The sequence below is a fragment of the Anser brachyrhynchus genome (assembly GCF_964034855.1).
Source record: "Anser brachyrhynchus genome assembly, chromosome: 1".
In the NCBI taxonomy this organism is placed as follows: domain Eukaryota; kingdom Metazoa; phylum Chordata; class Aves; order Anseriformes; family Anatidae; genus Anser; species Anser brachyrhynchus.
In genome coordinates this window covers 58,148,441-58,168,813 of record NC_137694.1, presented here as the reverse complement: position 1 = coordinate 58,168,813, position 20,373 = coordinate 58,148,441, and the positions used below count along the sequence as shown (strand labels likewise).

At 38.2% G+C, this 20,373-nt stretch overlaps 1 protein-coding gene across 2 annotated transcripts in view; it reads left to right on the top strand.

Moving 5' to 3' along the window:
* The window catches only part of POLR3B (RNA polymerase III subunit B), a 74,688-nt gene that overhangs the window by 36,129 nt on the left and 18,186 nt on the right, over positions 1-20,373 (top strand). For both annotated transcript variants that reach the window (XM_080575753.1, XM_080575754.1), the window contains exons 17-23: positions 820-894; positions 1,680-1,778; positions 4,831-4,958; positions 11,732-11,941; positions 13,815-13,973; positions 14,368-14,485; positions 15,393-15,535. In XM_080575753.1, the coding sequence (XP_080431879.1) occupies positions 820-894; positions 1,680-1,778; positions 4,831-4,958; positions 11,732-11,941; positions 13,815-13,973; positions 14,368-14,485; positions 15,393-15,535 (932 nt within the window). The remainder of the gene's footprint in view (positions 1-819; positions 895-1,679; positions 1,779-4,830; positions 4,959-11,731; positions 11,942-13,814; positions 13,974-14,367; positions 14,486-15,392; positions 15,536-20,373) is intronic.

The following is a 20,373-nucleotide window of genomic DNA, read 5'->3' as shown; positions in this document are numbered from 1 at the left end:
TGAAATCACATGTATTTCCAGGAGTTTACCAAGGTGCTTTGTGACACCCCCCACCCTGCAATTGTTCAGATCCCCCTGTTAACCATTTAAAAGTGCTCATTAGTCTTCAAACAGTTATTTAGACTTCAGAGTGGACTCCACAAGTATCTTGTAGCTATTGCTGCTCTTTATAAGAGCAACTTGTCCAAATAGCAACAGCCCTTGACGTTTCATTCTTGCATGCCATCCTTTGTGTCAGTGTTTCCTTGTGGTAAGGAAGCCTTCAGAGGTCCATGTGCTGTTGAAATTTATGGATTCATCTAATGCAGCCTTTAGTAAATGCCTAAACCTTATAGCGTGTAAGTAACAGCAAAATACATTCCTGCATGTGGGCATTTAAGCACAAATTCACTCTGTGTTGTGTGAAGTTTCTGAAATATCCATAGAACTTAATGCTGTTCTTAGCTTTGTAGCATGAGAAGGCTTAAGCCTTTTAAAGTCATCAACAAAATACATAGGTGAAACTTAGAAGATATTAGTTTAAAGATTTAGAGGGGGAAAAAAAAAAGCTTCCTCCTCAAAATTGAAATCTAAATTTTTCTTTTACGCTTTTTTGCTATTTCAAAGACAATAGATCAGTTCATGATATCTGTATATCAAACCAAGGTTTGGATAATTAATTAAATTTATGTGGCTGAATCAGTTAAGGGTGGATAAATTTTAAAAGTGGTTTATAAAATGGGCGATATGTAGGCAGTGTTCTTACTGTAAGTATAAATTAAGTTACCTAAGCATTTGCTATCAGAATCCTGTTTTCCCTTTTTTTCTTTTCAATTGTAGACCCTATATAATTGTAAAGAAGCAAAAACCTGCAGTAACAAACAAGCATATGGAAGAACTGGCTCAGGGTTACAGGTATGCAATTCAAACAGACCTTTTCATCTTCACATCTGTCTGTAAATACTATGTGGAAATAATCCAGTCAGTCAGTCATTTCACATTTTTGGTTAGCTATGTAGAGAAGTCCACTCTCCTATACCTTTATGCATAGAAGTTATACATATAAATCAGTGTATCAGAGATTTTCTGTTCAAAGTTGAATAAAGTCTAGTCTTACTGCTTTTTTTTAGTGCTATGAAATTTGGTGATTATGTAGAATATACACATATCTCACAGCCTCACCTTTCCACAAATAGAAGTCCCAAGGAGGTTCCCATCCTTCTCATAATTGAAAATCAAATGCTTTAAAGGAATATCAACTTGACCACCCTAAAACAGACATGCTCAGAATTAGTTTTGAAACTACTTGCAAATTCTTAGTTTGTGTATTTAAAAAAAAAATGTATTTGCAGAAAAGCAATTAAATTTAGCTTTTGTAAAAATGTCTCAAAAACTTGCTGGATTACACTTAGTCACCTGCCTTTGTGGTGAGAATGGGTACATACAGGATATTATACTTTGTTGTTCAATTAAGTATCATCAGTCAGTCAATGTGAAGCAGTGAATGGACAAGGGGATTAATTAAAAAAATACTATTTTCTTTAAATATGTAAAATGCATAGAACCTTTCGTGTAAATGTGTTTTTCTAGTTTACATTCTACACATGACATTCCTTCAATATATGTATTTTGTAGTTCAGTTTTTGCAGAAACATAAGAAAAGACCATCCTTTCACTGTAATTTTTTAATTTAACTATAGGAATTTTGAAGACTTTTTGCATGAAGGTCTTGTTGAATATTTGGATGTGAATGAAGAAAATGACTGTAACATTGCACTATATGAACATACAATTAACAAGTAAGTATGCATTCAGACTAAACACTGGTACTGGAAAAACCTTTAGGGGGCAACTTTTCAAAATGCAAGTGTATTAATGATGTCACTATTTTCACACATACACTTGGCTCCCTTGCTAATGATTGAAACAATGCCAGATAAAAGATAAAGAAATCTGTTTACACACGTCCTAAATTATCCATAGGAGAGTTACAAAAAGTGGTTTGCATTTTATTTTTTGGGGAAATCTCTTTCTGCTTCTGACTGTCAGTAATAGGAAATACTTAAGGGTGTATCATTTGCTTCTCTGGATGTGGCTTTTTTGTTTTTCTTCTAATCATGGGACTGCTCATTGTAAGTAATTTTATACATTTTGAATTTAGAGGGAAATGATTTCCCCTTTTAAATTATGTTCTTAGGATGTCATGATTGTCCTTTGGAAAAATTTCTCTCTTGAGGTATGGGGATCCTAGACAACAAGCTTACGTTAAATGCCTGAGTTGTTGTAATGAGACCTTACCTTTGACTTTTGGATGTGTAATAGGCCTTGATAAAAATATCTGTATCATTCCATGTATTCTTCACCACCTGTTAAACCCATTCCCAGCATGTATTTTCCATTTAGGAAGATTCTCAGATTTTTCTGTGTTTTGTGCATATATGAAGGAGCTGGTGTTTTGGGTTTGTTTTTATTCTTTTTCCTTTAGCTTCTGACTGTGGTTAAAGATCCCACATTAAAGGAAGGATATTTAAGTCCTCCTATCTCCCTACCTTTATTTTAATATTGCTCCGACTATATCCTGTCAACTGAAGTCTGTGTGTAAGAGGTCAGAAGTTACCTCCATGATGTGTTTGATAAGTAGATTTATGCAGAAAATGCATTTTCTAAATGTTCTCCTGGTTAAGTACTCATGGGAGCTAGTAGAAATACATCATTGATTTCAGTGGAGCTGAGACCTTCAGTTATCTTTAACCTTTGCCAGATAAAATGAATTAACTCTGCTAATTATGTTGACTTGCTCCTGCCCAGGCCTTGGAAGACTTTATCACTTTTGCATGCTCTTGTCTGGCTTCTGTATATATGAGCAAATAAGAGCACACGCAACTGCTGTCATTTGTGCCAAAATTAAGCAACTTCCATAAAGCGTCAGAGCTGAAAAATTTAAGTTACCAGACACCTAATGCAGCTAGAAAGATTAATGGGAGCGCATCACCTGAAATCACTGTTTACTCAGAAATAGGTGGAGACAGGAGAAAATCCAGTGTGAGGAAATGACTCCATGATATCTGCTAAAGTTTGGGAGATCCTTGTGTTGTCCGTCAACTTGCTTTGAGTTTAGCTTAAGTGCTTGTAGTTACTAGCGCCGTAAGTATCTGAGCTCACACCATAGGAGCATATTGTTCCTTGTGTTTAGTATTAATATTTCCTGCATCTTGAGTAGCTGATTTCTGTACCCCCTTCCCCCCAGCTGGTCATCTTGCATTTTAAATGGCGCAACCATGTTGGTACAACTTGTTCTGTTAATACAACTGATACAATCCGCTATTGTGAAGTATCCCATTAACATTCCTGCTTTTGTAATGTAGGCTTCTTTTAGCTACGGTATCCTCTCTTTGCCTTTCCAATCCAATTAAGGTTTTTTTCTTTGGAGGATTTGACTCTATTTAATGCATTCAATTTCTTCCTAACCCATTTGTAACTCTTATTTTCAAACTCATAAGGTTGCCTTCCTTTCTTGGTTCCATTTCTGGCAGTGGCATTTTGACGTGAAGAAACTGAACTGCTCTGTAAACTTTGAAGTCCTCTCATTAGCACTGTGAAGTACATCCTAAGATACTAGGATCTAGCATCTTCTTTGGAAGAAATCAGGTTGATCTCCACGGAAAAACATTCGTGTTGAATTTTACTCCATTTGAAAACATATGTGTAATTCCATGCACTGGTAGTTTCTGAAGAAATTTGGTAAATTCCCTGTCAGTACATTCTTAAGCCTCTTGTTTTATTGTTTGAGAAGTGTCAGTAGTTCTGCGAAATTTTGCAGAATGGGAGAGCAGTCCATGCTTTAAGATTACTACTGGCTCCTGAGACCATTTTGGAATTACTTAACTGCTGTTGGGATTCTGCCATTTCTGTTTTCTTAAGGCAGGCTTCAATGAACATAGCTGCTTTTTATCAAGAGGAGAAAAATAGTGGCTGCTAAGTTTAGTCACAATTAGCTTCGTTTCAAAATTTCATGTTTCCTAGTTGCTTATCTTGATTTAAAAAGCAGACCTGCTCCAGACAAGCTTTATTATACACTCCATCCTTAGTTATTAGTCACTCCACTTGCATCCCAGTGCACACTATGATTTAATTGTCTTTATTGAGCATGGGCTTTCTCCTCTGAAGCTCCTGCCAGGTAGAATGGATTTTGTTTTCTTATCTTTCAGTCTTTATTTCTTGTCCATGTCTTTTTATTTCTCATCAGTAGCGCCTTTTAACAAAATAATTACTTCCAAAATATTTGCAGAGCATTTCAAATAGTGTTTTATTATGGCATATCTCTCGTGGCACTGGATCTGGTTTGGACACAGATGTTTTCTCTCTAACTGATATTATATAACTGACCTTGGAAAACTGAAACTATACTTTTATTTTTTTTCAATACCCAAATCTGTCTTGCTCCTCCTTCTTCCATGTCTCCTGTGGATTTCTAGATCTCTGAGATTGGTAATGATGCAGAAGACTCTTGTTACACGAGATGACATTCCTTAAGGCATTTTAGGACTTACTGTATAAACTGAAGTTTTATTGTCTTGCTGAGCTCCTTCAGGCTGTTGTTACCTAGAGGCTTTTTCTCTCCCTGATGGAAATTTGTTCTCCTTCATTTCTTTTCATGTGGAAACACTTAAAATGAAAACAAAGTATAAAGAGAAAAAAATTGGATAATGAATCCATATTTTGAGATCTTAATGGCTTATATTTTCCTGAGCAGAATTGAATGGAAGAATTATGATATACTGCTAAAATAAATAAATGATAGTTACAATGTTTGTTCACAAGCCTGCTATAATTGGTGCTCTTTCTTTTAAGAGATACAACACATTTGGAGATTGAACCTTTCACGCTTCTTGGTGTCTGCGCTGGTCTGATTCCGTATCCTCACCACAACCAGTCCCCGAGAAACACCTACCAGTGTGCCATGGGGAAACAAGCAATGGGTAAGATGTTTTTAATTCTGTTTTGGAGTGTTACATAGTTTTTTGGTGCTATGTAGAGAAAGAGACAAAACAGAGAAATTCTTTCCTAGTTAACATAAAAGCTTTGCCAGGAAGAGAACACCTCTTAGCTTAGATGAAGTAATGAAAAGTTACCTCTAAATTGCTAGAGAAAACAATTAAAAAAAGCCAGTTTTCCTGAATGAAGACCATATCTGCAGGTTCTAATGCTTAAAATTTGGAGAAAATAGGGCACTGTAGCTTTTTTCTTGGTGTTTTTTGGTTGTTGTTTGTTTTATAATCATCATGACTTTGAAGTTTTCAACATACTGGAGGATTGGCAGTGTGGTTTTCCTTTCTCTTTATGCTGCAGTGTGCTATGGGTTTCCAGATAAAAAGAGTAAAAAAGTGTTCTCACAATGAGAGACAGAGTGCAAAGAGAAGAGACTTTGCCTTGATTAGTTGAGTAGTTGTCCTTAAAAAAAAATAAAAAAATTTAATGTTGACTTTATAGAATGGCTTAGTTACTTGACCACTTCCCACAGCAGCAGTTTAGGTTTGGGCTTTTTGTTTTGTTTTGTTTTGGATGAAGAAGGCAAGTAGTAATGGCCTCTCAGCAGAATGACTGAAACAAAATTAATTTCTGATCACTTCATTCTTTTTACAATGTGGTAGCTGGTCATTAAAAAAACCAACCGCTTTATAAATGTGCTGTGGTGGGTAATTAACACAAAGTAAGTTCTAATCCTTCCTTTACCACATAGCTAAACTAACATTGAAGCATCAAAGCCATAAAGCCCATGATCGAGCCAGAGTGAGTCCCAGAAAGAACCTGACCAGCAGTACATCGGTTCGGGCAGCTGTATTCAGACTTGTGCTGTACATGCTGGTTTTAGGTCTTGTGTCGATGGCTGGTGTGGAAGCTGTGAGTTACAGTAGAAAAAACTGCCACCTCTTTTAGGTTTACTAAATCATTTGTTTTGTGCTGTCTGTCTGAAACTGAAACACTGCACCTTTCGTGAGGCTTCTCCAGCAGAATTAATAGCAAAGTAACTGCCTTGTGCTGAACTGTCATGGTCAGCACATCAAAATAGCAGAAAATAGCAACAGATGCATGTTCCCCTTTTAAATTAAAAAAAAAAAAAAAGAGGGGCAATGCAATCTTTCTCCTTACAGTTCTCCCCCATCCCATTATCTTTCCTCCCACCCCCAAGTCTCTATTTTATGACTATTAGTCTCAGAAGGTTTGGTTGGTTACCACACACAGTTAAGCAGGATCAGTGTGTACAGAAAGCCAATTCAGTATCTGTGGAGTTCTTTTGTAGTTTTCTGTGTGAAGGTTTTTTTCCCGTTTTGTTTTGAGTGTCATTTGCAATTCATTGTCTGTGTTTTCTGAGGTTGGTGTATTCAGCTGCTTTGACCCTAGGTCTTGCACATTTAGCTCCTTGGATACAATCCTCTGACGTTCCTGCTGACGCTAGGAACACAAAAGCCATTGAATATCTTGAGCAATAAAAAAAAGCCTTTGTTTCAGTTTGTTATGACAAAACACCTGACTCAAAGAATAAGCAGCTAGATAAAAGTATATTTGAAAAGTTGGCACATGACCCGAGTTATATTTTGCTGTGCCTCAAGTATCTTCAAGCACCTGAACCTTTTTTTGTAATAACTGCTTTTAAAAAGGCACCCTAAGTGGCAATACGTATCGGCAGAAAAGTTTTTGCTCTACACCTAGAGATCAAACGAGACCTAGAAGATAATCCTGAAACAGGTTACAGATACTTCTTTCTGATTTTATTTATGAAAGATGTGACACAGTGCTTCCAACACCAAGCTTTTATGTAACTATTCACACTTTTCTCTTTCTTTTCCCACTCCAAAATTGCAGACCAGCTCCACGTCCCACGTGGCCACATGGAAAGACTCACGTCCAAGTCCACTGTGTCACTCCTCAGCTGTCAAAACCCGGGGGCACAGAGCAAGTCCCCGGGCTCTGGCTCAGAGAGGAGGCCCTTGTGCTACTCAGCGCTGACCTCCCTCTGACCACCTCACAGAGCAGTGCCCACAGCTTTGGACAGGCTTGGCTTGGTTTTAGTGGTACCAAGTGTAGGGAAAGGTATGAAAGGACGTATAAATGAAGGGTAGCCATCAGAGATTGCAATGAGGTCTGTAATCCAGTATCCTTGACAAGTGTTAAGTATTAAAATACGAGTGTTCCTGCGGGATAATATTAAATATTACTGAAAAATAGCTCCCTTTCATGGGCAGAATAGGTCATCTTGTTGGAGGACTAGAGCTATGCTTAGTTTAGTTAGCAAACTGGGTTTCAGTGAAATGAAATTGAAATGCAATCACTTTGTTTTGACATAAATAATTTACCATATTTTGCTGGTTGTACAATGAGACTGAAGAAAAGGTAGGGTTAGGTGGCAAATACAAGAGCAGCTGCAGGGCTCTCAGTTGAAGGTTGACATTTCAGTGCCGAAGTAACAGTAGAAGCTTAAAATCTGAGAAATATTTAAGATTAAAATACAAGAGGCTGTATTGTTTGAATTCCACGTGTTGCTCCAATAATGTTTAAAACGATCATTGTTGCCTGTGATTAGAGACATAATTTTAAATGGAGCTTTTCAATCACATGAACGTACAGAAACGGGTCAGTTTTACGTACTGTAGCTCTGTGACTGTGAGGCGTTGTACAAGAGCCGGTAAGACATGAAAGCACCCGTTTTGCTGCCAGGAACCCACCACGTTGCACAGGCACACACCCGTCTGGGAGAGCGGCTGTGTGGGCACACAAAGCAAGCTGTGCGCTGTCATAGCCCAACTGTGCGCTGCACTTTCCACCCAAATGCCGTAACGCAAGTCTGAGTAAGGGAAGGAGGTTTTGGATGTTAATTTTCACTTCAACCTGTGAAAGAGCAGGGAATATTTGAGGCAAGGCGGCGGGTGAGCAAGAACATCGTTGCAGAAGTCTGTGTTGAAGCAACTTCTCTGATATTAAAAAAAATGCTGTAGAATTTACTTTCTTTGCTTCTGTGAGATAGCAGAGCTCTTGGTATACTGCTTTTCCTCGTGCTGTAACAAGTTGAATGTGTTAAAATTGAGTCGAGAAGACAAATGTGCCTCAAGGAGCCGAGTGCTGGGGGTGGCTGCTTTCTGACAGTCGTGAAAGGCCTCGTCAGTGGGCTGGGAGCTGAAGCGCTCCCAAATTTTGTACGGCTAGCCTATTGGCAGGGAACTGAAACAAAGGTCAGAACAAAACTGGTTGGTGCTGGTCTTCACAGCTGGACCTGGGTGCTTTGTGGCCAGGGCTCAGTTCTGCCGCTCGCCTTTGAAGAGCAGCGTCTGTGCTCTGCGGCACGGTCCCTTTTTGCCAGCTCTTCTCTCCCCAGCAGCAGGCACAGGAGTGCTGGGGCAGAAATGAGTCAGACTTCCCCATAATCTTTTTAACTGACTTCTTAATCTCTCTGTGGTGAAAAGAATATTTCAAATGCTGAATGTCCAGATCGATTAACAACATGTAATGGGAAAATCTCTGGGAGCTGAGTTGGAGCCCAACTGCAAGGTTCAGTGCAGCCTTCAAAACTGATGCTCCTTTCTCTGTTGGCTTGTGCTCAAATAAAAGGACAGAATGGTAGAAAATCTGTGGTGAAGTTGGGGGAAATACAGAAGTACAGCAATTCTTCTCTTGGCATGTGCAATAATAGGTCTTTTGGATTGTGTATTAAGTAGATAATTTTGGTATCCATGTTAATTTTTGTTGTGAAATGTAATGTTGTAAGTAATACAACAGAGTTGGATAAATGCTGCTTGTAGCTGGCTGGTCGTTCTGGTGAGTTCTGGGAACGTTCTGCATCAGAATAACGCTGTCCTGTTTATGCTAAATTACAGTAGATTGTATTTCTATATTATTGCTTTACACTGAAGAATGATCAAATGATGCTTTAGAAGGAAAAAAAAAAGTGGTTAGGAAGTGGGGGAAAAAAAAAAGGAAAGAATGCACACGTGCATCCACAATATACCAAGTGCTGAAAAAAAGCAAGAAAATGATCTTTGTTGTATCCAGGTCAACCTTGTGTGTGTTATGCTTTAAACAGGGCTAATTACCAATGAAAAAAAATTGTTCTTGCTGTTGTGATAATTTTAAATGTGGGTCATTGTGAGCAGGGTTTGTTGTGGTGACGTTTAATTATACTTTACTTTTGCTCGGCTCTTTGGCTGAAGCAAACAAGGGCTCTCTTCTTTCAGAGAGAAAACAGAAATAAAGCTGACTTGCTAAAGTGACTTGCTTCATTTCAACACCCACACAGAGGTCTCGTCCCTACACACCAGTCCTCAAAAGAAGAAAGCTGTTTCTTAATTTTAAATAAGCAGATTGCATTTTTTTTAGACTGTGGTTTGTTAGATCAGAATAGATAAGGCATTATGAGTATAACCATTAAATCCTAGCAATTAGGAAAAATGTTGCTGATGTATGGCATGCTTTGGGGATAATTTATTTCATTTCTGCTCTTGAATCATCCTCTAGTAAGTTTCTTTCCTGCCAGCATATCCACCCTTGGTCTATATGTGTATGTTTTCCATTTGATATGCTACAGACTTAAATTATAGAAAATAAACACAAAAAGTTTATTATCTGTAATATTTGACAAATAAGGGACTTCCTCAGATTGCTACGAGGGTATAAAAGGACAAGTTTTGCTAGGATGAGACACTCCAGATTTCATCCTGTCTTAGCATCCCTAACCATAGCATGTATAAGCATCCAAGAGGAGGAAAAAATCACAAGCATTTCAAAAGAGAAAGTTGGTGTGGCACGCTCAGGAGATTTCCCTTACCACCAGGGAAATGTACCTGTCTAAAACTTTTAAGATGAGCTGTACAGCAGACAGCCTGTCCTGAAAACATGCAAATTATTCATTCTAGGTGCAGAGAAAGGAAAAGAGTGATGTAAAACTCTTTTTCAGCTGGCAGATTTCGCTTGCTGTATGGTGGGAAAAACAGTTTGTTTATCAGAGTACAGTGAAACAATGCCTTATGCTTAGGCTAGGGGAACACCATAAGTAAGAGGACCTTCAGTTGTTGGGTCTTGATGGGGGATGTCTGGGAGAGTCGTCAGTGTTGAATCCAGGCCCTACAAGCTTGCTTCTTGTGGACAGACAGTACTGCTCTGGGATGAATTTATTTCCTTCTCCAAGAAAAAGACAGGAAAGCAACTACTTATAAGCAAGGAGTGGAGCCTGTCAACTGCACCAAGTCATCCTCAGTGTTTAAAAATGCTGTGCCCATGGCTTCAAGTCCACTTCGTAGAACCAAGGAAAGTCTGAGCATGCAAGAATGGTTTATAACAGTTTATTTTAGGACACTATCTGTTGAGCTATCTCCCTGTTCTTGTCCTTGGGAAGGGTTGAGTCCAGGTAGTTTAGGGGAGAGAGCTTAACAACAGGGACAGGGTATGTCTTTGGAACTGCCTATGATGCTGCCTGGTTTTAGATACTCTAGATATACTTTAGATGTTTTCTAGACATTTTATTTAAATGCAGGCAGTTGGAAATTGCAAGTATCTGTATGTAAAACATGAAGCTGGCCTTCCCTAAGAGCAGATTTGTGTTCAGCTGTGTTATATTCTGGCCATGTGAAGTCTTCATTATAGTCAGGCTGCTTGACCTTTCCTTGATAATAGCCATCCTTTGAAATTGCAGGAGAAATTGGAAAGGTTTTAAAAGACTTACCTCCTAAGCACAAGTACTGCAGAATATTTAGTACTTAAAACTTTAAAACTTTAACTTTTCAGGCTATAATTTCTTAATTGCTTTGAGACATAGCATAGTCCTGGTACAGCAAACTCTAATAACGTACGATTGCCTTAACTTTTGTTCTGCTACACAACAGTTTATGTTTCCCTGCTGGGTGTTAATTATTTTTTCCTCAGATTTCAGAAGACACTTTGGCAGTCTGATGGGACAGGGCCAAAAATTGCAGTCTCAAGCTGGGAGGTCTATACAAAGGATTGAATTCTGAACCGTAAATTTAAAATTAATTTCATGTAGAAAGACAAATATATTGTGGGTGAACTTCTACTGTAGTCTTTCTAGCAATGATGCCTCTAATTTCAGAAAGTAAATCAGTCTTGGCTGCTGCTAACTGTATGCTTTGTTCATGCTTTGTGACACTCTTAACACAGGCTGCTGTTGAACTAATTATTGCCCAGAAAAAGGAAGCAAATGCTATGTGGAAGACACAGAGCTTGATCCAGAGCTCCTCTTGAACTCAATGGGAGTCTTTCTGTTGATTCTGATGAAATTTTGAATCAGAACACTGATTGGAATTGGAACACGATTTCGTCTCTCATAAGAAAAAAAAAAACACTCTATTATTATTAGGATAGTAACAACAACCTTCATGCTTACACTGTTATCCAGTGTCATGATTTAAAAAAAGAAATCTTATTTCCATTCAGTCATAGAGGACATTAGTTTGATTTCTTTTCTTGTTCTTTTTGTCTTGATGTTCAGGTTTTCACTGAAAAGAAAATCTTTGTGGACGCTTAAAATAAGAAGCCACTTATAGCTTTATTTAAGTTTAATAATGCAAAGTTGTTTTGCTTCAGTCTCTTGTATGAATTTTCCCCCTTTTTTCATGAAGCATTTGTATTATTAGATGAAATTCCTTAGTTTGTGGGTTTAGTTCATTTGCACTTTGATAATTTTTCAGCTAAAATATTTCTAGGGGACTCACTGATGTTCAGACTGTTGTTTTTCCTTTACATACAGGTACTATTGGATACAATCAAAGAAACAGGATAGATACTCTTATGTATCTTCTAGCCTATCCCCAAAAGCCAATGGTAAAAACAAAAACAATCGAACTGATAGATTTTGAAAAATTGCCTGCTGGACAGAATGCCACAGTTGCTGTCATGAGCTACAGTGGTTATGATATTGAAGATGCTCTCGTCTTAAACAAGGCCTCTTTGGACAGAGGTAAGAACCGTCAATTCTTTCCTACTTCTCTACTGTGTGCTCTACTGCGTGCTTTAATCATTTTGTTGTCTCATGGTGTTATCATACAATAAATTTTATTGCTGTTACAAACAGTGCATCTCCAATTAAGAAGTTGAATTCCAAAACTGCTTTGGGTGCTTTTGTTTGTTTTCTGCATGAATAGTGATTGTAATTCCATGGTTGCAACAGTAGGGTGAAGTTGCCAACACGTGAAAAAACTCTTGAGTATGGGTATTAAAAGAACAAATGGCTAGCTTTTGACCTCAAGTCAGAAAGGATAAATGATCCCTTTTTGAAAATGTTTAGCTTATGAAAAATACAAGGTATCGGATAAAATGTTCTGTGGTGCTTGATTTTTAGATGGTTACCTGAGCCTTTCCTCATTACTAACAGGCGTCTCGTCATTATCATCAATAATGAAAGCAATAGATGAAACGAGATTTCTGAATGCATTCAGGAAAGGAATGGAACATGTGGTATTTAGTGCCATGGTGATCGTGATGCTCTGAGGGCACAGTAACAGTATTGCTTGTTTTCTAAGGGAAAATAATAGTATTGCCCAAAACAAAATCATGTAGTATTTATTCAGAGAGAAGTTCAAAGCCAAAAAACCTGTGCAGTGTACTTTAAGTAAAAGTGCCTAAGCACTGACTGGAAGTAACTACGTGAAATCCATGTTTGTGCCGCTCTGGCCTGTGTCACTGTCTCCACAGATCTTTAGCGCTTTATGTAAATGCTGCGGGGGGTTAGAGGAGAGTTGCCTGAAAACTTTAGTGTCTCTGTCTTTCTCTCTCCCTCCCTCTAATAAAATCCCTTGAGAGAAGACGTAATGCAGTGAGATCAAATTGGTTGTAGTTTCGGGTGGCCAAAATCAGATTCTTCCCTGACTTTGTTCCCCCCCATACTCCCTTCCTCCTAGTTGCTAGGCAGCAATACTAGTATTCCTAGACATGTATCTTTGGCATTAATGTCTGCTGCATTTAATTTATGCCTCCTTTTCTGAAAACAACAACAGGCATGATTTAAAACTAAACGTTTTCTTTTCTGGTAGACTGGTAACATTTACAGGGAGAGCTGTGGTGATTGTCAGGACTTACTTGGCATATTCTAAAGATATAGATGTACTGTATGTGGCCACAACCATCTTTCAAATGAGCTAAGATAATGTAGGATCATTAGAAAGCCCTGCTTTTATCTGCCTGTAATTCTCAATGTGATGAAAGTGTTAAGTATTGTAACTAGTTGCTGCATCAGGAGAGAAATTTCCAGAGATGCTACTTTTCTGATTTAAACAAACCAACCCTATTTATATGTAATTATATATATGTTTATATATGTGTATGCGTATGAATTATATGTAATTTAGACTTCTTTCGAACAACAAAAAAAAAAGTTAGTAATGGAGTGATTATATGAAACCTTCAAGAGGCACATTCCTGGTAAGCTAGCCTGTGTCAACCACAAATATGAGTGAAAGCTCAGGTTTCTTAGAACCACAGAAGGGAAGAGGTGCTGATCTCATCCTGTTAAAATCTCTTCTATGGTGCGGACCACCAAAGATAAGAAAAATGATGTGTGCGTGTGTGTGCAGAGGTATAGAAAGGCATTAGTTCAACTTCAGAATTGGACCATAGTCCAGTGTCCTAGAAAAGACAGCATGCATGATGTGTTGTGAGCTACTAGGTATCTTTGTACAATGCTTTGCATGTTCAAGATGATGAATAATCTGACTATTACGAAAGATGTTATATTCTGTAGCTCTGCAAGTGTTTTAGCATTCTTGCTTTGTTGTGATAACGTGTTGTAAAAAATTTTTGAATTCCTAGGCAGATGAGTTTGTGTTATATTTTAGGTTTTGGAAGGTGTCTCGTATACAAGAATGCGAAGTGTACACTCAAGCGTTACACAAATCAGACGTTTGATAAAGTAATGGGTCCGATGTTGGATGCAGCTACCCGTAAACCAATCTGGCGCCACGAAATTTTAGATGCTGATGGTATCTGCTCTCCTGGTACGTCAAACTGCATGTTTAGTTGTGGCATGTACAAAATCTGAAGTAGAAATTAACATTTTGTTAGTGTGTGGTGTGCACCTCATTTTATACTTAGTGTAATTTTTTTTCTTGAAGTGGACAACGTTTGAATAGAAAATTAAAGTATAGAAAAATAATAGAAAATTTAAAAATGCTACTTTCTGAAGGCAGCATGATCCCAGTCTTTTGTGGCGTTGTTGCTGTATGAACTTAGTGATTTCCTCATAATATTTAATAATAGAACATGGCCTACTTCCTGGACATATTCCTTGCAGTTTGTCTTCTAGTATACCGTATTTTAAAGCCTAGAGTGTATTTCTAACATAGGTGGCCAGATATATTTTAATGGTGTTTTCTTTCCTGTCTGTTGTAGGTGAAAAAGTAGAAAACAAGCAAGTCCTTGTGAACAAGTCTATGCCAACTGTGACTCAGACACCTCTGGAAGGAAGCAGTGTGCCTCAGCAGCCACAGTACAAAGACGTGCCAGTGACGTATGTTGCATCGTACCTTTATACTTGGGAAGGTGATGTCTAGGGAAGGTACCCCTTTACAAGGAACCGCCCTGATTGTATATATATGGAGAGGAATCATTGAGTTGTTTCCCGGGAGAAACCAAGGAAAGAGTGAAGACAGTGGAGCAGGGAGAGAAGTCACATAGGGATGAACCAATGGAGAAACAGGAGAGAAGCAGGATGAGTGGGAGGGCAGAGAACGTGTGTGTGGTTAGTGAGGGTGTGCATCTCCTCCATACTGGCTCTCACTGAAAAAGGCAAATGCTCAGCCCTTTCTTTGCCAGGCAGGAGGCCAGAAGATAGAGGCCTTCCTATCTCAGAGACCAATGGTCAGCTGATTCTGGCCATTCCAAGGGAGTCAAGAGAGAAAAGAAGTAGTCCTGCCTGACAAGGACATGGACCCAGGGCTCTGAGTTTAGGTGTCATAGTTACTGGAACAACAGACAAAATAATCTCCTAAATAAGTTATTGAAATCTGATATACCCTCATTCTGCAATATGTAGGCAAAAAAGATGATGCCAAAAAGCTGATACCATTTATTTTTATTTTTTTTAACTTTCCTCCCAAAGTCTCTGTATATCCTACCACATGAACTCAGGTAATTCCTGCAAAAGGACTCTCTAGACCTCACCTCTTTTTGTACCCCATACTGTGTTCTGCCTGTGGTTCATTTCTTCAACTGCACGTGATGTTACGGCAGGATATTATGCCTTTATTTTGTTCTTAAATTTTTTTTAGTATACTCCTTAGGCTCCCTCCTTCAGCTGTAACTCTCTGTTTGGTTCCGTGAAAGCTACATTTTAGCCAGAAACTTAGCAATACGTAGGTTTGTAACTTGTGTTTGGCTCATAAACGTAAAACTCATGTTCTGTCTTTTTTCATCAGCTATAAAGGTGCAACTGATTCTTATATTGAAAAAGTAATGATTTCATCAAATGCAGAGGATGCTTTCTTGATCAAAATGTTGTTGAGGCAAACTAGACGTCCAGAAATTGGAGATAAATTTAGCAGTCGCCATGGGCAGAAAGGTAAGCTACATATTTAATAAAAATGTTGGGTATTCCTACTATACATATTATCATGCGTGTTTCCATTGATTGGTTCAGATCTTTTATGACTGACTGCAGTCGTCATGCAAACAAACTGTCCTTCCATGAGCACTGTTCTCTTTGTCTAGAAGACAGTGCTCTAGGTTAGGAGGAGCTCCCTGTAAGTATTCCCTCCAGCACTGTGTGCCCTTGATTTGCCACGGGTTCTGCTCTAGTCCCAGGCTCATGGTGGCTTTGAGCATGTTGTGTTGATTCACACTGTGTTCTTGGAGCAAAACCAGGGAACACTATGGGCAAATATGTCCTGGTCAGGCAGCAGAGAGTTGGTCCTTGCACAAAATCTGTATGAAGATCTGAACCAGTGCAACGAAATGGAACTTACACAAATGTCACCAGTACACAGGCAGTATCCAGCTCTCTTAAATGAAGCTTAAAACTAGAATCATCTCCAGCATGTTCAGTGCATGTGTGATTGGAGGGGGTACGAAGAGTAGCTGATTATAGATGGACCCCAGGCGCAAATGAGAATTCATGTCTGAAGTGCTCCATGCCTGCTGTTCACTTCTTTATTCACATGCGTAGCCTGAAGTCAAGCTTTAAGTCCTTTCTGGATTTCTGAAGCTGTGGAAGTACATAAGCATCAGTGGGAATGAGATGGCCAGGCGTAACTGAAGTGGAAGACTGCACCCCTGTCATGAGATGCCAGGCTAACCACTGTCATCCTCATGTCTGTAGCCTCTTGGTTTGGTGATCAGGACATCTGCATAGAGCAAACCTGTCAATCAAAAGAGGTTCAATGGGTACAAAAGGCAATATTTGATCATAATGTATGCTGTTACATTGCCTCAAATTCTTTGTATTTTCAATGAAGTACAGAACACAGGCTTTCTCAGGTACATCCAGCTCTTTCCAAGACTTTTCCAGTGGTGTAGGTATTTTCCCATAGACCTGTTCTTGAAACTCTCTTCTAAAGAAATCCTGCTATTTTTTCTGCTGTTGTTAAGAAATAGAAACTCTTCTGATAAACACTGAAAAGTTTTTCCTGATTATATTTTCAAGATGGCTTTTGATCTAAAAATAGGAAGTAATTACCAATGATTCCCCAAGCAATTGGGAAACCAATACCAGTGGAAGGCTTCAAAAAAGTGAAGAAGAAACAGTACTTGACTTAAGTGCTTGACTTAAAATCCAGTCATGTTCTTGCACAACAAACATATAGAATAGTTTCTGTAAAATAGGGGGAAGATCATTAGCTTAAGAGGTAAACAAAGAGTTGAGCAGTTGGGGTGCTTCAACTGCCCCTTTCCTTCCTTCTTCAGGAAGATTTCCTGTGGAATCTCACCCAAATAATTTTTAAATCTGAGACACAATGAGGATGTGAAATATTGCAGGCAATGACAGAACTGGACAAAAGCCACCAAAAGGAAAGGGAAAATTTCATTTGTTAGCTATTTAAAAATATAGCTAGTATCATCTTTCTCTGACACCAAATCAATGAAGGATCAGTTGTATCTGAAGAACATAGGCAAATGTGACACAAGTCATAATACTAACAGTTTAACATTTTCTATTGAGAGAATTTTTAGTTAGCCTTGAATTCTCTCATCTTCCGAATGCAGCTAATTACCACTTCAAGTTTAATTTGTGAATGTTAGTTTTAAGCCCATCACAGAACCATTTAAACCTATGATGAGCTTAAACTAACAAGTACCTTGGTTTAGTAAGAAGGAAAGCAAGCATATTTCTCTCCTTCCTGTGTTGTCAGTCTTTTCTGTGAAGTATTTTTATTTTTTAGAAGGAACGTGTGAAGATGAGATTTGATTTCACGAAATTGTAGGATAGTTTTAAAGCAATTAAATATGTGCAAAATACAAGGTTGCACAAATCACAGTTCTCAACTTCTTTTCATGGGCTTTTTCACATATTCCAAATTGATTTGTATTCTAAAGGTATACTCTGTCACTGGGGCAGAAGGAAGTGGGGTAACAGAATCGGAAAGTGGCTGGGATACAACAGATTAAATCTCACAAACCAGCTTTAGTCTTTTGTTACAGAAGAGCCTTTCGCTAAATATGCATGTAGATTTTGTAGGCCTCTGTAATAATTTAGATCTATGCCACTGCATCTGTATTTGCTACCTTCTTTGTGTCTTCTCCCGTGTCAACACTGTATCACCAAGGGTCACCACTTCCTGGCCTGTCCACTGCACCCTCTTTTCATGCAAGTCTGTGTTTTAAGTACATTTCTTCCAAACTACCTCTAAAGCCTTCAGTTCAAGACCTGTCGACAAAGCATATGGGGAGGAGGGAAGTTAGGCCATCACGTTGTGTTCTGAGACTGACCAGCAGATGTTTTGCTCTATCTCAATATTCATCTTCAACCAGGATGCTGCAGTAAGATCTCTGGGACTGGGACTGTGCCTTTAGTCTATAAAGCCCTTAAGCTTCTAATGTCTCAGGAATAAACATATACCTACCAGAGAGGACATATCTTAAGCTGCAGGTCTTTGTTTTAACTATATTGCATCATATATTTTCTAGAAGGATAAAGAAACGTTTTTGGTTTGTTATTTTGTTGTTTTAAATCTCGCATTCATCAAGCAAATTCACTTTTCAAAGCACAGAAGGCTAGAGGATTGTTAAGCTAAAGAAGCCTCATCTGAGTTCCATACAAACTAAATTATTATATTTCCAGATTTCCTCTTGCTTTGCTACAAGTCACAATGAGGAAAAAGTTGGGCTCCTTTGATGTGAAAAAAAGCAATATATCACTTCTCTGAAAGAACATTTCTCAGTCTCTCATGTGAAAAAGGATTAACACCTCCAACAAAGGTCCTGTAGATCACAGAACTAAGCAGCAATACTGAACAGTATTCCTGAGGAGTGGAAAAACTGTATTTAAGCAAGAGATTGTTTGAACTGGCAAACAGAAGCTTTTTAATAGCTGAAGATCTAAGATAAAGGATTAAACCTTTCTGAAGTATCTGCACTTAAACAACTCTAAAGACAAGGAAGCGAGTTTAAATTCATGAAAGATGGTCTTTGTTTTCCTAAATGAACCATGTTCTCTAGTGTCAAAACAAAATCCATTCACAGCATTGTCAACGACATAAACTTCATTACAATACCGTTTCTCTACCAAAGTCTGATCTCGCTTACTTTCTATAATTTTTGCTAGTTTGAGCATCTGCCTCGTGCTTGCCTGAATTTATAGTTGAGAACAACTTTGTCCTTTCAGTGGCACTTGTACAGTGCACGTAAGCAGAGCATGTAAACTAAGATGTTCATTTAAAATTCTTACTTGTGTCGTTCTCCCACCTTACAAGTCAGACCTGGTGCTTTATCTCTAGTAAAACATCGGTGGGTTTGTAGGAGTTAAATGGTTGAAGCGGTATTAAAAAGAATTTGCTGTTATTGACTGCAGGAATGTGAGATGATTAGTATTGATTAGGCATCTGGAAAGGTAGGAATTTCTTAACCGTATTTTCATCTTCAAAACTTGAATATGAGGAAATGAGATGTCAGAATGTCATTAAAACTTCTCTTACAGATTTTCCATTTATTTTTAACAAAACTGCTGCTCAGTGTGCTGTCTTAAGAAGAAGATGACAGCTTTTTTTTTTTTTTAATCTCAAGCAGCAAACAGGTAACCTTCTGACCTTTTCAGTAAATCCTCAACTGAACCTCTGAAATTAGGGTGATTTAGCATTTTATGGCACAGAATAAAAATCTCTAATTCTGTTTCCAAATAGTGTATCCTGAAGACACATTTTATTAAGCTCTTGACTCATTCAGCCATGTGTATTTTGTAAAGTTCCTATGGTTATTGTTTTACAATAGCTGCTTCCAGAAGCATTGTAAGGGTTTCAATTAATCAGCTCTTTGTGTGCTTCAGACTATGCAAATTTATCACATCAGACCATTCAGCAGCTCATGGGAAAGCAGTGTACAAACTGTATTGTCTTCTAGCACCTCCTCTCATTTAGAGTGATGTTTTTAATAAGAAAACTAATCAAGTTTACTTATGCATTATTTATCTGTTAATTTTAATTCTGTTCTTTACCTCTTATGTCAAATGGGATGTAGCAAGTGATATGATAGATCAGTGAGTGATTCAATATTGAACAAAGCTTATGTGATGCAGCACTTTTTTCTTCTGAAGTTGTTTTATGCTTACTTAGCCAACGCAGTATGCAATTAGAGAGTTTTGAGGCAGATCTACATTTTTGTTTAACCTTATTAATATTTGACAATCAGCTTGTTACTTGCCCACAGTACGCGGTGCTGTGTTAGAGGTACACCTCTTCTCCATCATGTGACGTATTATTTCTCGGGAGTATTTCCAAATTCTGCCAAATCTGGTAAATCTAAAACAGACACCTTTAAGTTAGTTTTCGCTCTTTTACCACTCTATCATTAGAATAAACAAACAGGGACGTTTGGTAATGTGCTGCTTTTTGTCTTGCTGATAGGAACCCGTATTACGGCTGCTTCTATTCACTTGGTCTCCTTTGCTCTCTAATGTCCCTCCTGCTGGTAGTAATTAGTTTTCTATATTAGCTTGTTTTGACTTATTTGATTATTTTTTTTCATTTGGCATGTGTGCGTATAGAAGGCATCTTACCATAGCTGGTGAAAAACTTTCCCATAGTGTTGTTTTCTCCCTGCCCCCTCCCCGCCGCCCCCCGGCCCCCTCCGTGCTGTTTTACAAGTCTGTCTGGGGAGGTGTTTGTCAGCAAACCGTAAAGGCAACCGTATAAAGGGCACAAATCCTGGAAACGTGAATTTCTCCTGATTAGGAGAAGAAACTCTTAAAGG